Source organism: Spermophilus citellus (assembly GCF_964194105.1).
Source record: "Spermophilus citellus genome assembly, chromosome: 2".
NCBI classification, from domain to species: domain Eukaryota; kingdom Metazoa; phylum Chordata; class Mammalia; order Rodentia; family Sciuridae; genus Spermophilus; species Spermophilus citellus.
In genome coordinates, this window is record NC_138183.1 from 203136157 (window position 1) to 203162598 (window position 26442).

At 37.9% G+C, this 26442-nt stretch overlaps 2 protein-coding genes across 7 annotated transcripts in view; both read left to right on the forward strand.

Annotated features, from left to right (window-relative positions):
- Nucleotides 1-6147, forward strand: part of IPO7 (importin 7) — a 60415-nt gene extending 54268 nt beyond the window's left edge. Inside the window, exons 24-25 of the mRNA XM_081266399.1 lie at nt 2577-2693; nt 4532-6147. Coding sequence (XP_081122525.1) covers nt 2577-2693; nt 4532-4629 — 215 coding nt within the window. The 3' untranslated portion in view covers nt 4630-6147. The remainder of the gene's footprint in view (nt 1-2576; nt 2694-4531) is intronic.
- A 6068-nt stretch (nt 6148-12215) lies between these two features.
- ZNF143 (zinc finger protein 143) overlaps nt 12216-26442 on the forward strand; it is a 61950-nt gene continuing 47723 nt past the window's right edge. For 2 of the 6 annotated variants that reach the window (XM_081266414.1, XM_081266410.1), the window contains exons 1-4: nt 12267-12329; nt 23809-23923; nt 24682-24774; nt 25621-25704. In XM_081266414.1, coding sequence (XP_081122540.1) covers nt 12288-12329; nt 23809-23923; nt 24682-24774; nt 25621-25704 — 334 coding nt within the window. In that variant the 5' untranslated portion in view covers nt 12267-12287. Of the gene's footprint in view, nt 12330-21859; nt 21905-22318; nt 22458-23804; nt 23924-24681; nt 24775-25620; nt 25705-26442 lie in introns of those variants that run through there. The other 4 variants (XM_081266412.1, XM_081266411.1, XM_081266409.1 and 1 more) reach the window with 4 other exon arrangements.

Here is a 26442-nt window from a genome sequence, read left to right on the forward strand (position 1 = left end):
ACCCAAAATTATTTATCATGATGCCGTCAAGCTACTGAGTATTCTGTCCTCTTCCTCTTATTTTTCCATTTAGTTTATAATTTTGAAAGATATACATTCTAGAATATAGTGTATTTCTTAAAAGTTAAGTACAGTGACAATTCCTCTTTCTTCTGATTCTGTCTTTCAATTTTCCTCAATTGTTCTTCCAAGTTTATATCTATTCAGTGTTTATGTATTTTTGCATCTCTTAATCAATTCATTCTGTTATTACAGAATTAGCAATTCTAATTAATCAATTTTAAGCTTCAAGCAGCTAATTTAACCACTCAAATTTGGTTGTAGTGATACAGATTTCTCCTGGAATTCTAGACATATCACAGTTATGTGTGTCTATAGAATACGACATGCTATTTTTGGTTAATAGCATCTTTTGCTTGAATTTCAAGGTGTAATGCCTATAGTCCACCACTCATTTTATGAAACTAAATTGCTGATCCCATAGTTCTGTAGTCCCAGCTATTTGGGAAGCTGAAGCAGGAGGATCAAAGTTTGAGTATAGCCTGGGCAATTTAGCAACACCCTGCCTCAAGATAAAAAATACGAAGAGCTGTGGATGTTGCTCAGTGGTAGAGCAACCCTGGATTCATTGGGGGGGGGGTATTTAAATTGCCACTAAATTTGAAAGCCCTTCCCCCTCAGGGTTCTCCACTGTTACTTATCATTTCTGCATAGGAACTTTGATATGGAATAAATTCTTTCATAACCAAGGTTTAAATACTCCAAGCCCATAGTTTTCTGAATTAGATGATAACAAGAATTAATTGAAGTGCCAGAACTTCTGGCTTGCTTTGTTTTTTTTTGTTTTTTTTTTTTTAAGAGAGAGAGAGAGGGAGAATTTTTTTTTTAATATTTTATTTTTTGGCAGACACAACATCTTTGTTTGTATGCGGTGGTGCTGAGGATCGAACCCGGGCCACACGCATGCCAGGCGAGCGCGCTACCGCTTGAGCCACATCCCCAGCCCCCTTGCTTTTTTTTTTGTTAGGTATGAACAGGACAGTCTCTAAAATATACTTTCTAATACAGCGCCTCTGCACAGTTGAAGTAAAGGAGAAACAGAAGATCTTGTGATTTAGCATTAGGTTTTTGCCCCCCAACTACCTTGCATCCAATACATGTGGATATCACTTTTACATTCTTTACTTGCTCGGCAGTGAAAATTTTGGGGGTAAAACCTATTTTAGACTCTTTTGCTTGTAGATGTGTGTGCGAAATAGGGAAATACTTGCTCAGACCTACCACCATTTTATATTCACTTATATAGTGTATTTTTTTTTTGTTGAACATTGTGAAATTTTAACACTTGGTTTTTGTGACATTTGGAAAAAATTCGTTCTGTTCCTCACAGAGTAACCATTTTTTAGGCTATGATATAAAAATGTGTGACTTGTCATTTTAACTTGAGAATTATGTATATATGCTTTTCTTCTTTCTTTCTTTTTACTACCTGCCAAATCTGGGGTCTCACATACTCCAGGAAAGAACTCTAGCAGTGACATAAATCACAAACCAAGTTACATTAAAGAGAGGTTTTTGAGTAGGCAGAGGAAGAAGAATAAAGCGTTTATTTTGTATTGTTCACCCTTTTTCTTGCATCTGTAGTTTCAAGTCATTTAACTCTGAATATTTTACTTTATTTTATTTATTTATTTATTTAGGGAACCAGGGACTGAACTCAGGGGCACTTGATCACTGGCCCTCATCCCCAGCCCTATTTTGTATTTTATTAGAGACAGGGTCTCACTGAGTTGCTTAGTGAGTTGCTTTCTAAATTGCTGAGGCTGGCTTTGAACTTGGGATCCTCCTGCCTCAGCCTCCAGAGCCGCTGGGATTATAGGTGTGTGCCACTGCACCCAGCTTATTTTATTTTTTATGTGGTGTTAAGGATTGAACCCTCAGCACCTCACAGTTGCTAGGCAAGTGCTCTACCACTTAAATTAATTTTATTATTGAAACGCCCCTAGTACAATACAATAAGAACAATTATGGTATTTTTGAAGCACAAAGATGAACTGGAATTAACTGTTTGCCCTGTATCTTTTATTCCATAAGTAACTTAAGATAACTTTTAAAGTTATTTGGGAGGGCTGGAGATACAGCACAGTTGGTGGAGTGCTTGCCTTGCATGCACAAGGCCCTGGGTTTAATCCCCACCACCACAAAAATAAATAAACACACAAACAAACAAACAAGTAAATAGAAATAAAGTTATTGGGGAGAAATTCGTTTTGGGGTTTCGGATACACAGAACAGAATAGAAAGAACGTATCAGTTGCCCAGCACAGTGGCACACGCCTATAATCCCAGTGACTCTGGAGGCTGAGCAGGAGGATCCAGAGTTCAAAGCCAGCCTCAGCAATGGCAAGGTGCTAACCAACTCAGTGAGGCCCTGACTCTAAATACAAAATAGGTCTGGGGATGTGGCTCAGTGGTTGAATGCCCCAGAGTTCAATTCCTGGTACCAAAAGAAAAGAAAGAAAAAAGCTGTCAGTCCTGCGTATTAATGTTTTTCCTACTTGTTTTTGTTTTGATAGCTATTCAGAATCGTAATCCTGTATGGTATCAAGCTTTGACTCATGGTCTTAATGAAGAACAAAGAAAACAGCTACAAGACATAGCAACTCTTGCCGATCAAAGAAGAGCAGCTCATGGTATGTTAGTCAACCATAATCCCTTTTTGATGTAATTAATGACTTCAAAGGTTTTTCTTTTAAACATTTTTGTTGTTGTTGTAGATGGACACAATATCTCTTGTTTTATTTATTTATTTTTATGTGGTGTTTAGGATCGAACCCAGTAGATTACACATGCGAGGCAAGTGCTCTACCACTGAGCTACAACCTCAGCCAATGATTTATGAGGGAATTTAACATTATATAAAAGGTATATTGTATAATGGTATGTAGGCTATGTGTATAGCTCAGTGGTAGAGCACTTGCCTAGTATAAGCAAGGTCCTGGATTTACTCTAGCACAGTCAATCAATCAATCAGTCAATCCAAAAAATATTGTGGGTGATAAATTTAATCTGAGGGATTTAATATAGGTGATAATTTGGTTTTGACTACATTTCACCTATTTTTAAGTGTAACTGAAGATTACTTTCAATATGTAGTAGCTTTAATAAAATTGCTTAAGTTCTTGTTGATATTTTGATAAAAAATATTTTGTTATAAATCCAATATTTTTTTAAAGTAATAAATTACCTGGGTGTGTTGGCACATGCCCGTAATCCCAGCAATTTGGGAGGTTGAGGCAGGACAGTTGCCATTTTTCAAGACCAGCCTCAGCAATTTTAGGAAGACCCTGTCTCAATACAAAGGGTTAGGGATGTGGGTTGGTTATTAAGCATCCCCGATTAAATCCCTGTACTAAAAACAAAAAAGGTAATGAATTAAAATTTTTTTTCTAAAATATATTATAGAAAATTCCCAGTTTTTTTTTTTTTTTTATCTTTAATCCCTGCGCGCGTGCGCCAGGGATTAAATACAGAGCCACATCCCAGCCCTTTTTATTTGGAGATAGGTTCTCACTAAGTTGTTCTGGGCCTCAGTTGCTGAGGCTGGGCTGGAATTCGTGATCCTGCCTCAGCTTCCTGAATTGCTGATATTATAGGTGTTTAGCACTGCGCCTAGCAAATGTGTATTTTAATTTTATATACTCTGTAACAGTTTTCTCTAGGTTTTAATACCCAGACCCCTTTATAGTTGTGGTCAAAAATGAGATCCTTGGGCTGGGATGTGGCTCAGTGGTACAGTGCTTGTCTATCTATAACTAAAAAAAAAAAAAAATAGTAAATATTAAAGAGATGGGATCTCTTATAAATAAGGCATTGAAAAAAAAAGATTAGGGATTGAATTCAGAGGCGCTTTATACTGGGCTACATTTCCAACCTTTTTTATTTTGAGATACTGTCTTATTGTGTTGCAAATGCCACTATACCCAGCTCTTAAGTATTTTTTATTTTGGAATTCTTTTCAAGATGGTTCCTTATTGATACATATGACTGATATCAATCATGGTTCCTTATGACTCACAATGGAGTGTTTAAAGATTTTTTTTCTTGAGGCCAGGCATGTTGGCACACAACTGTAATTACAGCAACTTGGGAGACAAAGCATTTGAAATTCGAGGCCAGCCTCAGCAATTTAGTGCCAGCCTGTCTCAAAATAAAAGGGCTTGAGCTATATCTCTGTCATATAGCACCCCTGGGTTCAGTACTCAGTACCTTAAAAATGTTTTTCTTAACCATGGAAATTAAAATTCGCTAAAGGATTCTATAGCATAAGACAGGACAGATTATCTTCTCTACATAGTGCATGCCCTCTTTCCCCTTATACTTTTGTCAGGGAGAATAGAGCTGTCAATTTTGGAACACCTTGGCTACTAATGGTAAACTACTATCTTGTTAATTCTTAAGTTCTTTTTTTCCCTACAAAGTAGTAAGATAATTGAATGCCCTACTAAAGTTTCACTTATTTATTTTCTAGAATCCAAAATGATTGAGAAGCATGGAGGATACAAATTCAGTGCTCCAGTTGTGCCAAGTTCTTTCAATTTTGGAGGCCCGGCACCAGGGATGAATTGAGTTCTCAGTTTCTTTCCTGCTGTGTGATTGTAGTGAAGAGCTTGTGTTCCTCCTAGTAGTGGTTCCAGAACTGGTTCATGTTACCTACTCTAAACTAATTGATCAATAGATGGACAAAAAAACCCCAGGAGGTGGGACCTGATCATGCAACCTGGCACTGGAAGTGAAACCAGAGGGATTTTTGTGGGGAGGGGGGTTAATGTGGGGGTATTTTCTTTATTTTTTGAAGAAAGTAAGATCCTGACTCTGAAGCTTCAAGTGACACTGTGGAAATCTGAAACAAGAGGGTATGTCATGAAGGCAGCTTTTCTTTTTCTGAGGAAAAAATAGGCATGGGCTACAGGACTATTTAAAATGTCTCATTTACAGTATAAAGCTCAAAGGTAGATGTAATTTTTACACCTATGAGTATTTGTCCGATTTCTGTCTCTTCCTCACCATTGGGTATCCTTTGTATGTAAATAAGATAAGGTAATATGATAGCCTTATTCAGTCTTCATTTTCATTCATCAAAGATTGTTCCTATGTAGATTATTGGACATTTATTGTAGCACTACATAACTGATTTAAAAATCTGTAAATGAATTAGCACTTTCATATTGAAACAAGCCTGCTAGCCTATGTATAAAAGCAAAAATGTTTGCTGTTTATAAAAAGGGATGTAATAGGGTGGGGGGCAGGGGTAATTTCAAGTTATTAATTTAAAAATGAACTAGCAATTTTGTAACTGGTAACTTTGTGGTACACTCACCTCTGATAGTGACTTGAATTCGGTATGTAAAAAGGGGTTAGTGATATTTCATTGCTGCTAAAAATGGCAACTCCCTCTGTGTCCTGTTTTTTTCTTAAAGCTCTCAGTGTACAAGTGAATATTTGGAAACAAGACCTTACTGTAACAAACAAGAAAGGTGATATCTGAAGCATGTAAATTGGATATAAAGTTCTGCTCTTAAAGAGTTGATCTTAGAGTATGGCTAAACATCTATATATGCAATATTAAAAGAAATTAATTCGGCTATTATGTCTTGATTTGATTGCAGTTTTGTTCCTATTTATAATTTCTTCCCTTCATTGGCCTGTTTTAATCCAATAACAAGAAAAAATGCAAAATGCATCCTTAACAGTTTACATCATCTGCCTATTTCCCTTTGCACAGCTCCTCTGCCCCTCTTGATGATTGTGGTATCTGGTCTTATTTATAGGCTGAAGGCACATGGTTTGCTCCAAAAACCACTATTGATACCACTGGAAAAACGAGCCAGCAACAAGACAGTGTCGAGAGGTTGGCTTGCTCCCCTCTCTTCTAACTGCATGTTGAAAATAAGCCTTTATTGATCTTAAAACGTGTCAGATGAGTTATACATTGGGTTATTTTTTATATACATGTATACATAATATTTCAAATTGAAAGCAACATCTCAGTGGATTCAAACTTACATGCTATTGTCTAAAACATTAAAAATTTGTAAGTATAAGAATAAAATGCACATAGATATTTAAAATGCATAATTAAGGAAACCCATTGGTGTTGTGCTTTTCTTGTATATCAATAATTAAGCCACTATTGCTGGCACTGTTTGGTTTTCTATTAACACAGAAGGAGTGAAGTATTTCCTATATTTATGAATTTACTACTAAAATCTTGGCAAAAAAAGAAAAAATTGTCTAATGTCCATGAGTGAAAACTGTTAATCAAGTATGTTTCTACTGCCCTGCCCCCAAGTTAGACACCAACTGTATACCTTAAATTGCTTAAGGGGATTTCACATTATATAAAATTAATAAAAAATGGAGTAGTTGTATATATGCAACATTGTGTACAGAGGGGAGATATTAAATAGTATTTGTCTTCCTTTACCTCTTTTTTTTTGTCCCCTACTTTTTAAAATTTCAAACTTTACTGCTCTTTGAAATGATAATTCCAATTTTCACATTGTTATTGGAAAACCATATCTAATAAAGGTTTTAGTTACTCCCATGAACAGAACGACAATTCTCATTTGGGGTTTTGTTTCAAGAAGATATATTGTCATGTCTTTGAGAACAAGTTTTATTGTCTCCCATTAATTGGTTCCAAACTAATCCCCATTATTTATTTATTTATTTTTAGTTATACATGGGCACAATATCTTTGTTTATTTTTATAAGTGGTGCTGAGGATCGAACCCAGGTCTTACACATGAGAGGCTAGTGCTCTACCGCTGAGCCACAACCCCAGCCCCACCATTGTAGACTTTAACTCCAAATTATACCTTATAATTAAACTACTTCAATAATGTTCAAATGATAGCTTTTAATGAATCCAATATATACCTCAATTTTCATGATTTCCTTAAACAATACCAAATTATAGTTTGTTACAGATCATATGTCTTAATATGTTTGAGTTTCTACATGGGAATGCAACTCTTGTAAGTAGTTATACATAGACACCCTCCCACCCCAACCTGCCCTGCACTGGGCATTTGAACCCAGAGGTGCAACTGCAATGGAACTACGTCCCCAGCCCTCTTTTGAGACAGGTCTTGCTAAATTGCTGAGGCTGGCCTCAAACTTAAAATCCTTCTTCCTTAGACTCCTACCTCCCTAGGATTATAAGCATGCTCCACCATGCCCAGGTATAAATTTGTTTTTGACATATTAAGATAGTGACTGCTGTATTTTGCTCTAGAAGAGACTAGACTATAGGAGGGGCCAAACCAGAGCCTCATAGCTATATACTGCTATTCAGCCCAAATATACCCTCTTCCTGAAGCAAGCATGAAGAAAAAGTCATTAAGAATTACCATAACATACTGTAATACCAGCGAATGTGGCAGTAGGATCACAAGTTTGAGAGGAACCTCAGCCACTTTAGCAAGATTCTATCTCAAAATATAAAGTGATGGCACACACCTATAATTCCAGTGAGGTCAAGGAGTAAATATATCAAATTCAAGGCCAGTCTCAACAAATTGGTGAGGCCCTATGCAACTTAGTGAGGCCAAATCTTAAAAAAATAGAGCTGGGGATATAGCTCAGTGGTAAAGCACCCCTGGGTTCAATCCTCAGTACCAAAAAAATAAGAGCTAGTGTTGCAGCTCCATGGTAAAGCTCCATTGGTACCATCAAGTGGGAGTGGTATTTCATGAATTTAATGAAAGTTATGTCTTAAGAACACATGACTTAAGCATAATAGACATTCCATACTTATAGAATGAATCACCTAAGTTACATCAAACTTCTATAAGATTTGTTTATTCTGATATAATTTAAATTTTTGGAAAAGATAACCTGAGGTTATTTACCATCAGTGTTTCTACTGAATTCCAGCTTCTACCCTTGCAATACCATATAATACCTATGAGAGGAATTAATATCTTAGAGTAATTTTTTTCTGGGTTTATCATCACCCCCTACTAGGTTTTTAAAGTACAGGTTAGTTCATCTTTATATAGTTCGATTCTGCTTCCATGCACATACTGAAGTTTGTCAGCTATACTCAATATTTGAAGCTTACATTTTAAATGCTTCCTATCAAAACCTTTTTAAAGTTTCTTTTAAAAGACTGGCCAGATTAGCCAAATTTTGTACAAACGTGTAACAAAAGAGACTCTACTACTGGGGTGGGGTTGTGGCATAGCAGAGCGCTTGTCTAGCATGTGCAAGGCAATGAATTCAATCCTCAGCACCACATAAAAATAAATAAATGTCCAACTGCAACTAAAAAAATATTTTTAAAAAAGAGACTCCACTATATATAATGCACCCCAAAACAGAACAACAACAACAGAAAACCTGGCCAAACAATAAAAAGAATAAACTTCCTCAACTTGATAAAGATATCTACCAAAAACCCAAAGTTAATATGCTTAATGGTAATAATTGTTCCTAGTTCAGGAACAAGACAAGGATGCTCACTTTTACCACTAGTACTCAAACATTACAAATCAAGTTCTAGGCAAGGCAATTAACAAGAAAAGGAAGTAAAGGGAATCCAGGTTGAAAAAGTAAAAATATATTCACAAGATGACATGATAGAAAATTCTAAGGGCTGGGGATGTGGCTCAAGCGGTAGCGCGCTCGCCCGGCATGCGTGCGGCCCAGGTTTGATTCTCAGCACCACATACAAACAACGATGTTGTGTCCGCCGATAAATAAAAATATTAAAAAAAAAGAAAATTCTAAGAAATGACATGCACAAAATGATTTTAAGATTGTAAGATACAAGGTTAATAATATACAAAAGTTAGTTGTTTTTCTAAACAGCACTATGCTAAAACTAAAATTCCACTTACAGTAGCAATGAAAGTACTTATGAGTAAATACAACAAAACAGGGTAAAACTGAAATAACTATATAAGTGGAAGATAACATGAACGCTGCAACATAGCACAAATTGATCTACAGATACAGTTTTATCCATATAAAATTTCAGCTATCTTTTTACCCCCTGCCCAGCAACTTACTAGCTTATCCTGAAATGTGTATGGGAACATAAAGGACCCAGAATAGACGAAACAATATTGGAAAAAGTAGATTTAGTAGTGATCACATAGTGTTCTGTTGGTGTAAGGACGGTCCAAGAGAATAAAGTTGAATCACTAATTAAACCCTTACATTTATGGTTAGTTGATTTCCAGTAAGGGTGCCAAGAGTGTTCAACGTGGGAAATAGTCATCTTTTTGAGATACGTTATCTCCATGCAAAAGCATGAAACAGGTCTCTTAGCTAATGTATCAAAGATCTGAATGAAGCCTTCAAACTATAATAAAATTCTTTGGGAAAACCATACACATAAATCTTAATGATTTTTCATTAGGTAGTGGTTTCTTAAACTTGTATCCAAAGCACATATTTAAGGAAAAAAATAACTGGGCTTCATCAATATTGTGGTTCAAGTTGTATTTTTTGTTGTTTTGCATGGTACTTAAAATAGAACTGAGGGACTTGCACATACTATGCAAGGGTTCTACCACTGAGCCACAACCCCAGCAGTCAAAAAGTATTTATTTATTTTGATACCAGGGATTGAACTCAGGGGCACTCACCCACTCAATAACATCCCCGCCTGTATTTTGTATTTTATTTAGAGACAGAGTCTCACTGAGTTGCTTAGCGCCTTGTTGTTGCTGAGGCTGGCTTTGAACTCCTGCTTTAGCCTCCCAAGCCACTGAGGTTAGAGGCATGCACCACCACACCCAGCCACAATGTGTAAAAACTTTTGCAGAGGGCCCTAATTTCAATCCCCAACACTGCAAAAAAAAAAAAAAAAAAGGGGGGGGGTGGGGTGGGGTGCGGATAAAGATGGATTCTGGGGATAGAACTCATTATATCAGGACATAATGAGCTATGTCCCCAGTGCTTTATTTTTCGGTACTGGGAACTGAATACAGCTACCACACATGAAACGACTTATTTGTACCCATTAACTTCACCACTGAGCTACATTCTCAGCCCTTTTGGTTTTGAGATAGGTTGCCCTAAATTGCTGAGGGTCTCAAAAGATTGCTATCTGGTCTTGGTCTTGAAATCCTGCTGCTTCAGCCTCTGGTATAGCTGGGATTACAGGTGTGCACCACTACCCCCAGAACCTCTTATCCTTCAGCTGAGCTTTGGTTAAAAGGGAATCAATCTATCCATTTTTTTGGTATTGGGAATTGAACCCAGGAGTGCTTTACCACTGAGTCATATCCCAGCTCTTTTTATTTTAGATGTACATGGACACAATACCTTTATTTATTTTTATGTGGTGCTGAGGATAGAATTCAGTGTCTCGCCACTGGGCAAGTGTTCTACCACTGAGCTACAATCCAGCCCTTATTTTTGAGACAGGATCTCACTAAATTGCTTAGGACCTCATGAAGTTGCTTGGGCTGGCCTCAAATTTGCAACCATCCTGCCCAGGCCTCTCCAGTCACTAGGATTACAGGTGTGAGCTACTCCAGTCACTAGGATTACAGGTGTGAGCTACTCCAGTCACTAGGATTACAGGTGTGAGCCACCAGCTCCATTAACTTGTAAATGAGCAAAATCCTCTAGCATCAAAAAACCTTTTTTTTTTTTTTGGTGCTGGGGACTGAATTCACGGGTACTCCACCACTGAGCATCCCAAGCCCTATTTTGTATTTTATTTTAGAGACAGGGTCTCACTGAGTTGCTTCACTTTTGAGGAGAATGGCTTTGAACTGGCGATTCTCCTGTCTCAGCCTCCCCAGTGGCTGCGATTACATTTTTCATACAAGAACCTAAAAAGTAATCAGAAATATTTTAAATTCCTAAAGAATGTGTTAAAGCTTAAATAAAATCCTATTTTCCTTCTAAGAGCGTTTGGGTACAAATTATGCATGTTTGCCTTGGTTAAGGTACACCTAACCAGGAAAAGGGGAATGCTGCAACCCCAGAGTACAGATATGCACCAAAGCACTAACTGTCTTGAGGGCTGGCTATATTTTAACATATTTTTGACTTATCCCCGCTGTCTATTCCATAATCATCTGAAATGCAAGAAACTAAACATTATCCTACTCTCTCCGTTTAAGTACCCAAATCTGTTCAAGCAAGCCGGCGTTCTCATAATCGATTCTACACCTGGCTTGCCTCATTTAACGAATATTGAGTCTACACATTTTATTTCATTTTTACTCGGCATGGTTTCCCAAGCAAATAATATTTACTCAATACCTCCTGAAATTACTAGTATTTTCAATGACTTAGAAAAGGAATGGATGAGAGCTACCACACATGAAACGACTTATTTGTATCTATTAACAGGTTTAGGGGACCCGATTGAATACTTTCCCGCACCCCTTTGACTTTTTCAGTTATCAACACACAAAAGGGAAATAAGATTCAAAAGAACGTAGCGACACCAATTCAGTTGACTTCAAACTTTGAGCCAAAAGTACAAAAATGAATAAATGCTTCCAGTCTCCCGCGGGCGTTTCCGGCGCAGAAGGCTCACCCTCCCACCGCACGGTGATGCCCCCGGCGACTGGAGAAGCGCAGGCAGGCCTGGAAGCCAGTCACCGGCACAAATCAGGTCTCGGGTAAACGGCCTTTGCCCAAGACCAAGGGCCTCAGTCAGCACTGAGAGCCCACGGGGAGCGGGCAGGTCTCCCATCCTGTCCTATGCTTCCCCTCCTCTTCCCTCCTAATGGTACAGCATTCGGCCAGTGCTAGGCAAAGCTCATCTGGTCTCCAGAATTCATTCCAACAAGCCCACCGGGAAATCCCAATCCGCCTCTTCGCCCCTGTGGGGAAAATGGCGCCCGTCACCCTTTCTCCCTCCCAGGTAATCACAAGGACCAACCTCCCTCCCTTGCTACAAAATGGCGTCTCCCGCTGGAGCCCCGGAATCCGCATAATTAACTTGTCAGTGAAATGGTGTTGGTCTGGGATGAGTGGTTCTGCCAACCAGTAAGACACAGAAATTTTGATTCCGCACTTTGCGCGAGCCACTCAGGCGCTGGATGGAAGACCAACCTCGGTGACGTCCCAAGTTGGGGCGTGCCTAAGGGGGCGAGTCCCTTCTGGTAGGTTAAATTTGGTCCAATTAAAAGCAGGGAATGTCCAATGAGTGACGTAATGCCTGCCCAATGGAGGCTGGGGGCGGGCCTCAGACACGCTATGCGGGTTGCGGGGCCTGGGGGCCGGGCGGCTGTTTCCTGTCCTGGTGCATGGTGGTCGGACGAAGGAATTGTTGGAAAATTTTCTCGGAGGTTCGTATATAAATGTGTTTTTACCCAGTGTGCATTATTCTCCGCCCGGCCGCCGCCCTCAGCGCGGCGGCGCGGGCCCGCTTGGGCCCGGGCTCCGGCTCCCACTGCTCAACCTCGGCCGCAGGCCTTGTTGATCTTACGGCCGCCTCGGTAGCTGCGCCTGGGCAGAAGCGGAGTTTATTAATAACCCGCAGCCGCCACTCTGGGCGACGGAGCTTTTCTAGCTGAGAACGCAACCCCCCCTTGTCCCATCGTGGCGCCCCGCCTGTTCCCCTCAGGGGACCGCCGAGGGGAGGGAGAGTGAGAGGAGAGGGTGGAGTCCTCGGGAACCTGGCGGCGTTTCTCGGCCTGACCTCGGCGCAGAGTCCCCAGGCGTGCCGGGGCGAATCTCCTCCGGCAGCTACGGGTCCACGGTTCACACGAGGGCCCAGCAGGGGCGCCTGCGGCCCGGCTGGCCGTGGGCCCGCTCGGGACCCTGCTTGCGGATAGCATCCAGAATTTCCTCCCACTCGGATCGCGGAGAGATTTCTTGTTTTCTTCACTTGCTTTATTATTTTTTAAAAGGATTTATGAATCCTAACACCGAGCTACAGAAATTTGTAACTTATCATTCTCTCTTTCCCCGGTTTTGACTAAAGAGTGAACAAATCATTATAACACCTTGTAATATTTTATTGTTTTGAGTTCATTTTTGTTCCCTCCTCTCTTGATTTTTAAAAAATTTTCCCCACATTATAACGCTTTTTAAAGGGCACCGTTGTCAGCACATTATTTGAAGTTAGTTTCTGCCTTTGCTATGGAAGAGTATAAATTAGCTGCATAGTTAAGTGGGAATGTAATGAAAAATTGTAGATTTTAAGATTGTGGTCGTTTTTGTCCTTATTTTTTCCAGAAAATGACATGAAATCAGTGTAATACTGTTTTTTTAAAAACTAAGTACATAGTTTATTGTTTAAGAAATTTGACGAAATCACCCCCAAATACCAGTAAGATGCATAAATAGTTTTATCCTGGCATATTTTGACTATACTGTTTATACTAAATTGGTTGTTTAAAAATGACACCTCCCCCCATTTAAAAAAAAAAAACTATTGATATGATTCACATGCTTTACCTTCCACAATTTAAAGTGTATAATTAGCTGAGTTTTATTATATTCAATTTGTGCACTTCTTTTACTTAAAATATCAATCCCATTTATGTATCACCACAATTTTTTAAACATGTTCATCACTCCAAAAAGAAACTATGATTCCCCACTTCCTCTCATCACCCCAGATTATGCCTATTCTGGTCATTTCATGTTAATGCAATCATAGAGGACGTGATCTTTTGTGATTGGCTTAGCATAGTATTTGCCAGAATGTTATAACGTGTATTAGTACTTTATTTCTTTTTTATTGCCAAACGGACACAGTCAATTTTATTCACTCATCTGTTGATGGATATTTGGGTTGTTTCCATTTTTTGGCTATTATGGATAATGCTTCTGTGAACATTTGGGTGCAGATTTTTCTGTGGACATGGGGTTCAGGTGGGGAGTGTTATTGTTTTGCAGTGCTGGGAATCCAAACCAGGGTCTTATGTGTTCTAGGCAGGTAGGTACTTGACCACCAAAATACATCTGTAGTCTTTTTAAAAAATTTTTGAGAAGGGCCTCACTAAGTTGCCCAGGCTGGCCTCAAACTTGTGATCCCCCTGCCTTATCCACCTGAGTAGCTGGGATTACAACCATACCACTACACTGCGTTTGGAGATAGGTGTTTATTTCTCTTGGGTACATGTACTATAAGTTGTCTCATATGATAACTCTATGTTCAACCTTTTACGGAACTGTCAAACTGTTTTCCAAAGTGGATGTACCATTTAGATTTTTACCAGTGAGATATAAGGGTCCCAACTTCTCTACATCCTTGCCACTACTTGTTATTATACCCATCCTGGTAGGTATGAAGTGGCACATATTGTGGGTTTGATTTGCATTTCTCTGAATGCTAATGATATTGAGCATTTTTTCCATGTCTCTTATTGGCCAGTTGTATGTCTTTGAAGAAATCTACTTGGATCCTTTCCCCCATTTAAAAGTTTGTGGCGTTTTTTTGTCTCTTTATTTATTAAAAAAAAAAAATTTGTACCACATTCACAGTCCTTTTCATTTTTTACTTGGGAGGCTCTTAATCACAAAGCCACATTCACAGTTCTTTTTATTTTTTATTTTCAAAGAGGGTCTCACCAAGTTTTTGTGGCCTTGCTAAATTGCTGAAGCTGGTTTTGAAATTGCCATCCTCCTACTTTGGTCTCCTAAGCCACTGATTGGTATTACTGGTGTCCACCACCATGCCCAGCTTCTTTTCATTATTGAGTTGTAAAGTTCTTTGTGTACTCTAAATAGAAATTCCTTATCAGATACATGATTTACAGAGTAACCTAAACCTTTTGCTAAGCATTGGGATATTGCTTAAAGATTCATTGTATTCTTCATAGAAAGATGACCTGGCTGGAGTGGAAAAAAGTAATTTATTACTTTAGCTGTTATTCATTGTTTACAGTGTGTGTGTGTGTGTGTGTGTGTGTGTGTGTGTGTAGATAGATAGATAGGAGATGTGTGTTTGTATATATATAATGGTGTGTGTGTATGTATATGTGTGTGTGTGTGTGTGTGTGTATATATATATATATATATATATATATATATATATATATATATATGATCATTTGAGAAGAACTTTATCAGTCCTGATTTCATTACTTAGCTTTGAGGTTTTATATAGTGTTTTAGAGTTTTGGTAGGGGGTAGTGGTTAAATCTGAAGTTTTACCCAGTTCTGAATCTTTTTGCTCCTGGCTTTATTTCAGGACATAATGATTCCCCACCTCCATATTGGTGATTTACCCACTCTACTACTGAGCTACATCCCTATCACTTTTTATTTTATTTTGCACTTTTTGTTTTATTTTGAGACAGAGTCTTACTTAGTTGCCCTGGCTAGCCTTGAATTTGTGATCCTCCTGCCTCAGCCTCCCAAATTGCTGGGATTACAGGATCACTGCCACCACTCCTGACTAGAAAAAAAATTTTTTTTGAAAACAGTGAATACCTTTCTTCACACTTTCTCATAAAACTAATCTTATTTTAAAACTGCAGTGACAACTCTACCCTGTGGAAATATATATTCATTAAAATGTAGACAGATATATCCTTCCTGTCTATATTTCTTGGACTTAATATTCCATTTCCACTTATGTATACCACTCCACTGGTTAGGCACTGAATTATGTGATTAAGTGTTTTATATATGTACATAAACTTATAATCCTCACTACAAACCTACTACTGTTGTTACAGTTACTACTTTGCAAGTGAACCAGCTGAACTTTAGAATTACTTGTCCACTGTAAGCTGAGACATGATCTTGTGACTGGCTCAGAAGCCCATTCTCTCAACTGAAATTCTCAATAACCTACAAGACTTTAATAAGCTACCAAATGCCCTCCTCTTTAACTTCTAAAATATATCTGTTGACCCTAGAATGATAATAGTATTTTGAAATCTGTACATAAAATGACATAACATACATAGCGTTATTTATATACATCTTTTTAAAAAAATATTTGTTTTTTAGGTGTAGATGTACACAAAATAGTGCCTTTATTTTTATGTGGTGCTGAGGATCAAACCCGGGTCCCGCCTGTACTAGGCAAGCGCTCTACCGCTGAGCCACATATACGTCTTTAATAATAAATGCATTTGATCTGGGGATGTGGCTCAAGCGATAGCACGCTCGCCTGGCATGCACGGGTTCGATCCTCAGCACCACATAAAAATAAAATAAAGATGTTGTGTCCACCGAAAACTAAAAAATAAATATTAAATATTCTCTCTCTTTTTTAAAAAAAATAATAAATGCATTTGGCTCTATAGACTCAGTTTTGAAAATACAGAAATTCATTATATAGTATGGGTATAATGATCATAAGAAATTGGAATCATTTAAATTCATGGCACTGGGCTGGGGATGTGGCTCAAGCGGTAGCACGCTCGCCTGGTATGCGTGCGGCCGGGGTTCGATCCTCAGCACCACATACCAACAAAGATGTTGTGTCTGCCGAGAACTAAAAAATAAATATTAAGAAAAAATAAAATTCATGGCACTTTATAAACAATACATACACACAGCAGCATATCATACAAAGTGAGACAGTGAAAGAAAAGGAATAAAGATCTATAATCTTGCCTTAGGCTATAACTAGCTATGACTACTTACAACTTGTATTTCTTTTTTTTTTAATATATATTTTTTTTAGTTGTAGTTGGACACAATACCTTTATTTTTTTAATGTGGTGCTGAAGATCAAACTCAGGGCCTCGCACGTGCAAGGCAAGCACTCTAAGCACTGAGCCACAACCCAGCCCCACAACTTGTATTTCTTTGTTCATCCCATATTTAGAAAGCATATATTATGTGTCAGGCATTCTCCTAAGAACTAGGAATTCAATGATGAACCAATAGACAAGAAATCCTGATATCATACAACTGAAGTGTTTGATAACAAATTCTCTAAGAGACAAGAAGGAGATCAAGAGAGTGCTATGACAGAGAATAAGGGGTGTTGTTAAAATGTCACATATTTGAGATAGGAGGTGACACCTAACAATAAGCACAAAAGCCATCAGAAGAGTTAGGTGTATTCTAGGAAATAAAAGGGTCAGCATGGCTGTATATATATATATATATATATATATATATATATATATATATATATATATAATGGAGGAGGACAGTTGTTGAGACCTCTGACACATGATTATGATAAATTCAGATATTTATTGAACATATAGTCATAATTTTTAAAAATACAAAGATGATGAGATACAGTAGCAGCCAGGTACAGTGGCACATACCTGTAATGGGAAGTTGAGGCAGATAGATCCCAAGGTCAAGGCCAGCCTCAGCAATTTAGCAAGACCCTCAGCAACTTAATGAGTTCTTGTCTAAATATAAAATTAAAAGGACTGGGAATGAAGGTCCATGGTAAAGTACCCTTGGGTTCAATCCCCAGTACCAAGAAAAAAAAAAAGACAGTAGCATATAATAAGCTGTATCAGGTGGGCGTTGTATTCTCTCTCTCTCTCTCTCTTTTTTTTTTCCAAAATAGGAAACAAGCTCAGCAAGCTGGAGCTAAACAGAATTTGAATGTATAAAGGCCAACAAATGATATAATTTTGTATAGATGAAGAGCTGTGACGAAAAACACATGACCAGTGATTCAAAATGATCTGGGCTATAAGCCAAATAACTGCAAATGCTGTAGCCCTTGATGATAACTGAGAGCTGGGTAGTGAGGGAAGGACACCTTGGAATTGCTAATAAGGATGTGTGGAATAAAGATTCTTCTCTGTGTCTGTACTACCCTTTCTGTCTTGGGCTTCTACAGAATACCTACTTATTTATTTATATTCACATTTACCAGCTGAAGTTGTAGCTCAGCAGTAGAGCACTTACCTAGCACATGTGAGGCATTGGACTCGATCTTCAGCATAACATAAAAATAACAAAAAAAGGTATAGTGTCCGTCTATTTAAAAAAAAAAAAAACTCACATGTTCTTTTTTTGTGTGTCCCTAAGGCAGGTAAGTGCTTCTTTATTAAGGCTTTTGTGTCTAGTTAAAAAAAGAAAAAGAAAAATTAAGTGACTGTTTTTATTTTAAAACGAAAATAATAAGCCATGAAAATAAAGTTTCTAACTTACAGGATGTATACAGTAAAAATTAAAAGTCTCTTCCCCATTCTACCCTCATTGCCTAGTCCTGTTCCTGGGTGCAAACTATTTGAGCCCTTAAATGTATTCACAAGCTTGTGCTAATACTTTTATACATTTTTTTTTAAAGAATTTTTAATATTTATTTTTTAGTTCTCGGCGGACACAACATCTTTGTTGGTATGTGGTGCTGAGGATCGAACCCGGGCCGCACGCATGCCAGGCGAGCGCGCTACCGCTTGAGCCACATCCCCAGCCCCTTTTATACATTTTTTAAAAACATGAATACAATCATACCAGGTATACTCTGTATGTTGCTTCCCCCGCCCCCGACTTAAAATATATCTTATATTTGCTTCTCCATGTTCCATAAAGATCAATCTCATTCTTTTTGTTTTACAATGTTGGAGCTTGAACCCAGGATCTTGTGTGTGCTAGGCAAGCAGTGTACCTTGGAGCTATATCCTCAGCACCTCTCTCATTCTTTTTAATGGCTGCATATTTCACATATAGGTATCCTATATTTAACATCCTTTTGAAGGACTTTTAGATTTTTGACCATTTTTGCTATTATAAAATAATGCCTCAGTGAACCTTGCACACTTTCATGACTGTTAGAAAAATTCCAAGAATCACTTAGTTGAATAATTGCATTAAATTTTTGATAGTTTGGTGTCATGTACAGTGGGGATTACACTTTGTGCTTTAATGACCTGTTTTCATGTTTCTTCTGCCATGGAGTTTCTTTTTTGTTTTGTTTTTATAGTACTGGGCATTGAACTCATTGGCCTTTGATCTTCATTCCCAGCCCATTTTAAGTTGCCCACACTGGCCTCAAACTTAGAATTTTCCTGCCTCAGCCTCCTGAGTAACCAGGATTACCATGCACCACCATGCCCAGTTTGGAACTAGTTTCTTAAAGTACTGAAGGTGACTAGGAATGTAACGTAGAGGTAGAATGCTCCACCAGCATGCACCAAGGCCCTGGGTTTAATTCCCGGCACCACAAAAGAAAAAAACAAAACCCCAGGAGGACTTTAAAGCAAACAAAAACCTCTCTATGTCTTCAATAACATGTATGTTGAGATGTGCATATACACACAAATAGATATATACACACATACAAACATATAAACATGAATAAGATCCTGGGTTCAATCCCCAGCATTTTGGGGGTAGAAGATGACATGACACACGTCTATAATCCCAGCAATAATTTGGGAGGCTGAGGTAGGAGGATAGTAGTTTGAGGCCAGCCTCAGCAACTTAGCAAGACCCTGTCTTAAAATTCTTTAAAATAATTAAAGGACAGGGGATGAAACTCAGTAGTGAAGCACCAACCCCCCCCCCCAAAAAAAAAGAAAAAAAAAAAAACCATAAAGAGGGCCATGGTAGAACACTTGCTTGGCATACATGAGGCCCTAGGTCCAATCCCCAGCTCTGTAGACACACCATCACCACCACCCCTGCCGCCCCAGACATGCAAGTAATGATCACTGATTGTTATAAAAATGCTCATATTTTCTGATCCACTAAACTTAATTGTGGGAGGATTTTTTCTTTTTCTTTCTTTCTTTTTTTTTTTTTTGAGTGGTACTGGTGATTGAACCTAGGGGTGCTCTACCATTGAGCTACACCCCCAGCCCTTTTTACTTTTTATTTATTTTGTGGGGGAGTACCAGGGATTGAACTCGGGGCCACTGGGGCACTGAGCCACATCCCCAGCCCTATTTTGTATTTTATTTAGAGACAGGGTCTCATTGAGTTGCTTATCACCTCGCCATTGCTGAAGCTGTCTTTGAACTCACAATCCTCCTGTCTCAGCTTCCCAAGCTGCTGGGATTACAGGCTGCGCCACTGTACCCAGCTCCCTGCCCTTTTTATATTTTTTATTTTGAAACAGCGTCTTGCTGAGTTATTGAGTCTGCCTTAAACTTGTAATCCTCCTGCCTTAGCCTCCTGATTAGCTGGACTTACAGGCATGTGCTCTGAGAGGTTAAGGATATAATCTACTCTGCTTCTCCAAAGACACTATATTTGTAAACATATTTACTGAAAGATTATTTTTAATGACAAAATCATTTGTGCCTTATATTTAGTAAGAAAAATGTTAAATGGCTTATAAGAGAATTTAATGTTGTTTTATTTGCTTTTTGTGTTCATTTGGTGCTGGGGATTGAACCCAAGATCCCTTGAATGCCAAGTGCTCAGTCCACCACTGAGCTACACCCTGGACACCTTAATTTAATTTAAAAGTGATCACCAGGTGTGGTGGTGCACCCCTGTAATCCTAGCGGCTTTGGAGGCTGAGACAGGAGGATTGCAGGTTCAAAACTAGCCTCAGCAAAAAGTGAGGTGCTAAACAACTCAGTGAGACCCAGTCTGTAAATAAAATACAAAAAATAGGACTGGGGATGTGGCTCAGTGGCTGAGGGCCCCTGAGTTCAATCCCTGGTAACCCCCCCCAAAAAAAAAATGAATTAAAAGTGATCATTATTAAGATGTGTTGTGAATTTGGCAGAACTTATAGAAGTGAAAAAAGCTAAAGATTCTACTTTTAGGGATTGATTTCCATAGTTTGTTATTAAAATGTAAAAAACTGAATACAAAATAATATCTCTAATTACAACACTGTAAAATATATGTATATATAGATAGCAAGAACTAAAGAAGAAAAATGAAAATATTTGATTTTAAACTATTGAGAATAATTTTTCTTAATTTTTTTTAAGAGAGAGAGAGAGAAGAATATTCCAATATTTATTCTTTAGTTTTTGGCAGACACAACATCTTTGTTTGTATGTGGTGCTGAGGATCGAACCCGGGCCGCACACATGCCAGGCGAGCGCGCTACCGCTTGAGCCACATCCCCAGCTCCATTTTTCTTAATTTTAAAATTTATTTTATAATATTGTACACAAGAAAAATTTCAGTGGTATACAGAATAGAGTGAGATAGCTGGCCCTGTTATGGACTTGAAGAATGAGAATGGCACAAAGAGAACATAAAGAGATTATTGCAATAGTTAAGATACAAAATGAGGGCTGGGGATGTAAGTCAGTTGGTAGAGTGCTTGCTTCGAATGCACAAAGCCCTGGGTTCAATCCCTAGCACCAAGCCCTGGGTTCAATCCCTAGCACCACGTACACACAAAAGATAAGAGATGAAAAAGTTTTGAAGAGTGAAAATCATGGTGTTGGCAACTGCTGTCTTGTAATCAGAATTTAAGCCAAGGGTGGTGGTGCATTCCTGTAATCCCTGCCACTTAGGACACGTAGGCAGGAGGACCACAAGCTCAAAGCCAGCTTCAGCAACTAAGCAAGGCCCTTCTCAAAATAAGACAATTAAATTAAATAAAGACTGGAGATGTAGCTCAGTAGTTAAGTGCTCCTGGGTTCTAGCTCTAGTACCATAAAAAAATAAAATTAAATGAAAAATTTAGTTAAGGGGTGACCTGATAATTTTATTCTGGGTGTCTCACTTTGATGAAAATGGGCAAATCCAGATGGCAAACCTCTTAGAGCAGAAAGGTGAATTGGCAAACCTTAATGGTGGTAGGGAATGTGTTGTGTTTATTTGGAAAGAAACAGGATATATATACATATATGTATATGTGTAAAAATACACACACATATACATAGTTATATATACATTATATATATACACAATATATATTTGTATAATTTTTGGTTTGTTTGTTTTTGTTAGTACTGGGTATTGAACCAAGGTCCTGGAGTCTTTTTATTGTGCACCTGTGATGAAACTCTTATGAGAAAACCCTTGCATATAAATTGTACTTAGATTTATAGTTTTTAAGGTAAGATTGTGGTGGTAAGTTACTATTTTTAGTATAAACAAGAGACTAAATGAATTAGGAACAAATGGGAACAAATGCCTGGTTTCTTTGCCTTGGCATCTTATTATTTATATTTAATAAAACAATGCTAAAAATTTTAAAAATATTTTTAGTTGTAGACAGACACGATACTTTTATTTATTTTTATATGGTGCTGAGAATCGAACCCAGTGCCTCACACATGCTAGGCAAGTGCTCTGTCACTGAGCCACAACCCCATCCCCACAATGTTAAAATTTATTTCTAGTATATTTAGCTGCTTTATTTCTAGTATATTTAGCTAAAATTTATTTCTAGTATATTTAGTATATTAGATATACCACAACTGGTATATCTCCTAGTATGCTGAAGTTGTGTTCAATTTTTCACTTTCAGGTTTAAATTGATAATATGAAGCTTTAAAGAATCTAAATATATGAAGAAATATTTTCTACTTTTGTGTTTCATGTAAATAGAGTTATTTTCTACAGAGAGGATGTACCCAGTGCTTTTTAGATATTCCTTCAGTCCTCTGGTATGCAAGTACTTTACTCTGTATATCTTAAAAATAATTAGTGATTAAACTTCAAACATATTATCTACTACTGTTCTAGTGCCAGTAGATCTATTTGATTAAAGCATATTGTGGGATTTTTAAAAAGTTGATCTCTGAATTAATCTGTGCAAATCAGCTTTACCTTTCTGTTTCTTCTCTTGGCTCTATGATAAATTGGATGCATAACCCTGTTATCATCACTTTTATTTTGATTTAAGATTTTGAGTTCATCTAAGCAAATCATTCTCATGAATAAAATTTAAAAGGTTACACTTTAAAAAAGAAGAAAACAAAAGTTTACACTTAAAATGCATTTATAATCAAATGCCACTTTTAGCTGTTTTTTATTAGGGTTCAAGATTGTGTGTGTGTGTGTTTATTTGCAAAAAAGATTCTACTCCAATACATACTTGAAAGCTTTTATAATATGCTCTGATTATTCTTTTACTATCACTTTTTGCAAACTCTGTACCTCAAAACTAATAAACAGGAGCTGGAGTGCAGTGGTGCACGCCTGTAATCCTAGTGACTCAGGAGGCTGAGGCAGGAGGATCACAAGTTCAAAGCCAGCCTCAGCAATGGCAAGGTGCTAAGCAACTCAGTGAGACCCTGTCTCTAAATAAAATATAAATTAGGGCTGGGGATGTGGCTCAGTGGTTGAGTGCCTGTTACTCCCCCTACCACCCCACGAAAAACAGTTAACATATGCAGTGTTCATCTTGGGGGATTTAAAGTACAATCTACTATTGTGAATTTTGAAATGGCTTTTTTTTTTTTTTTGTACCTGGAATTGAACCCAGGGCCACTTAACCACTTAGCCACATCCCCAGCCCCTTTTTATGTTTTATTTAGAGATGGGGTCTCACTTAGTTGCTGAGGCTGATTTTGAACTGGTGATCCTCGTGTCTTAGCCTCCCAAGCTTCTGGGATTACAGGAATGCACCACCACACCTGGCCAAACTGCATGCTTTTTAATAGAGCAACTTCAGGAGTGGTGTTTGGAATATCAAAATCTTTTTTCACTACTTCTGTTTCTCAGACTCCCTAGTCTCACGGAAAGCAAACCAGAATATACTTACCATTCAGCTTTGTTCATGTGTGCCCTTACTAAGTCATGTCATTAGTGCTACTTTCTTGAGGTATAAGACATACTTTTGTAGTTTTAATACTCTTACCCTGCATATTAAGTAAAATTGCATGTTATATCAAATATCACATACTGTTTATGTCTTTCAAAATTTTTTAGGGGGGGTTCAGTAATATATTTATGTCTTTTGTTTTATATGTGTCATTGTTTATCCTCAAGGGACTATATTTTTCTTCAAGGTAGAAAATGTTGTTAGCCCAGATAAATCGGGATTCTCAAGGAATGACAGAGTTTCCTGGAGGAGGAATGGAGGCTCAACATGTTACCTTATGCCTCACAGAAGCAGTAACTGTGGCAGGTGAGGAGTCATATTTGAAGGGACCACATGAGTTTGGTAATATCATTTATCTTAAATAGAAACTTATGGGGGCTGGGGATGTGGCTCAAGCAGTAGCGCACTCACCTGGCATGCGTGTGGCCCGGGTTTGATCCTCAGCACCACATACCAACAAAGATGTTGTGTCCGCCGAAAACTAAAAAAATAAATAAATATTAAAAAAAATTTCTCTCTCTCTCTCTCTCTCTCTCTCTCTCTCTCTCTCTCTCTCTCTCTCTCCTCTCTCCCCTCTCTCACTCTCTCTTAAAAAAAAAAGAAACTTATGACACTGTATTTACTTCCCTGTAACTTAATTAGAGGTAACATAAACCTAGGCCTTTCTGAGGTTTTGTTTTGTTTTTTGGTACTGGGGATTAAACCCAGTGGTAATTAATCAGTCAATCACATCTCCAGCTATTTTAAATTTTTATTTTGAGACAGGGTCTCACTAAGTTGTTGAGGCTGACCTTGAACTTGTGATCCTCCTGCCTCAGCCTCTTGAGTTGCTGAGTGTGCCACCATGCCTGGCTATTATGAGCATTTTTTTCTTTTTCCCTGATGGGGCATTGGGTATAGCAGGGCAGGGAAATATTTTTTAGTAAATGCTAAAAGAGATTCCATTTTGGTCTCTTTAAGAATTAGGTAAAGCAACCTGCCTATTGCTAATCTTCATTTTAAAAAAATTAATCAGCATGCACATATAATAGTTATCTAAAGAAAGTAATTTTGTTTTATAATAGATGGTGACAATTTAGAAAATATGGAAGGTGTAAGCTTGCAAGCAGTAACACTTGCAGATGGCTCTACTGCTTACATACAACACAATTCTAAAGGTATGTGCCTCCTAAATGGCCAGTTGGTTAGTACCAGCAATTTATAACCTTAGCATTGGAACCCCTAGCAACTATACCTCCTTCCCAGTGTCTTCTAAAGACACTAGATTGCTTATAATAATTTTAAATTATTTTTAACTTAAATTTTGATAACTGGATAATTTGGGGACACCCTTTTAGATAATAGGAAGATACTCTAGGGTATCAAATTTAGTGGGAGAGAGGAGGGAAGGGAGTATGTCTGACCTATTTCCTATTTTGAGCAAAGCCATTCTTTTGTTTTTTAACTTTAGGTTATTATTTAATGTGTTTATTAAATATAAGGATAGACATTTGATTTTGCTTTTGTAACATTGTCTCTTAAGTTACTGTTTACTTTGCTCCAGGAAATAGCCCAATTCTAAAACTTCCTTGTTTTTATGGGAACCTACTGAGCACAAATGTATATACACAGGGTCTGTATTCCTCCCAGGAGTGACAGTGACAACCAGCCTCACATATGCTGACACACTGTTCAGCTTCCCCATAGTCAGGGTCACTGATTCTGAGTGGTTCTGAAAGGTACCTTGAGGTTCAATTCATGTAGCTTGCTGTGATGAGCCACTCTTCCTCTTGTACTTGTTTGATTGAAAATTGGAGGGGAGGAAGGATGGCTGAGGGAGGATTTTCTGCTTTCTATAGGATCACTGGATGTGTTATTGAATTGCCTCAGAACGTTGAGGGAAGAATCAAGATGAACATGAGCTTAAGTAGTGTATGTTTTTATAGTTGATATCATTTTGAAATTGTATAAAGTTAAAAAATTTTTGTTTGTACTAATTTATTGGCTTGAATCTTTTGTTCCAGATGGGAAGCTCATTGATGGCCAAGTCATTCAGTTGGAAGATGGTTCTGCTGCCTATGTTCAACATGTGCCCATACCTAAAAGTAGTAAGTATTTAAGATACAACACAGGAAACCTCCTGATTCTCTGATTTCGGTGTTTGCTGCCACCAGCTTCCTCATATTACCTAAATTTGGTCCTGATTTCTAGTCTGCCTTTTTTTTTTTTTTTTAATTTTTTTATTGGTTGTTCACAACATTACAAAGCTCTTGACATATCATATTTCATACATTAGATTGAAGTGGGTTATGAATCCCCAATTTTACCCCAAATGCAGATTGCAGAATCACGTCGGTTACACATCCACAATTTTACATAATGCCCTATTAGTAATTGTTGTATTCTGCTACCTTTCCTATCCCCTACTATCCCCCCTCCCCTCCCCTCCCAACTTCTCTCTCTACCCCATCTACTGTAATTCATTTCTCTCTTTGTTTATTTTCCCATTCCCCTCACAACCTCTTATATGTAATTTTGTTTAGCAATGAGGGTCTCCCTTCATTTCCATGCAATTTCCCTTTTCTCTCCCTTTCCCTCCCATCTCATGTCTCTGTTTAATGTTACTCTTTTCTTCCTACTCTTCCTCCCTGCTCTGTTCATAGTTGCTCTCATTATATCAAAGAAGACATTTGGTATTTGTTTTTTAGGGATTGGCTAGCTTCACTAAGCATAATCTGCTCTAGTGCCATCCATTTCCCTGAAAATTCTATGATTTTGTCATTTTTTATTGCTGCATAGTACTCCATTGTGTATAGATGCCACATTTTTTTTATCCATTCATCTAT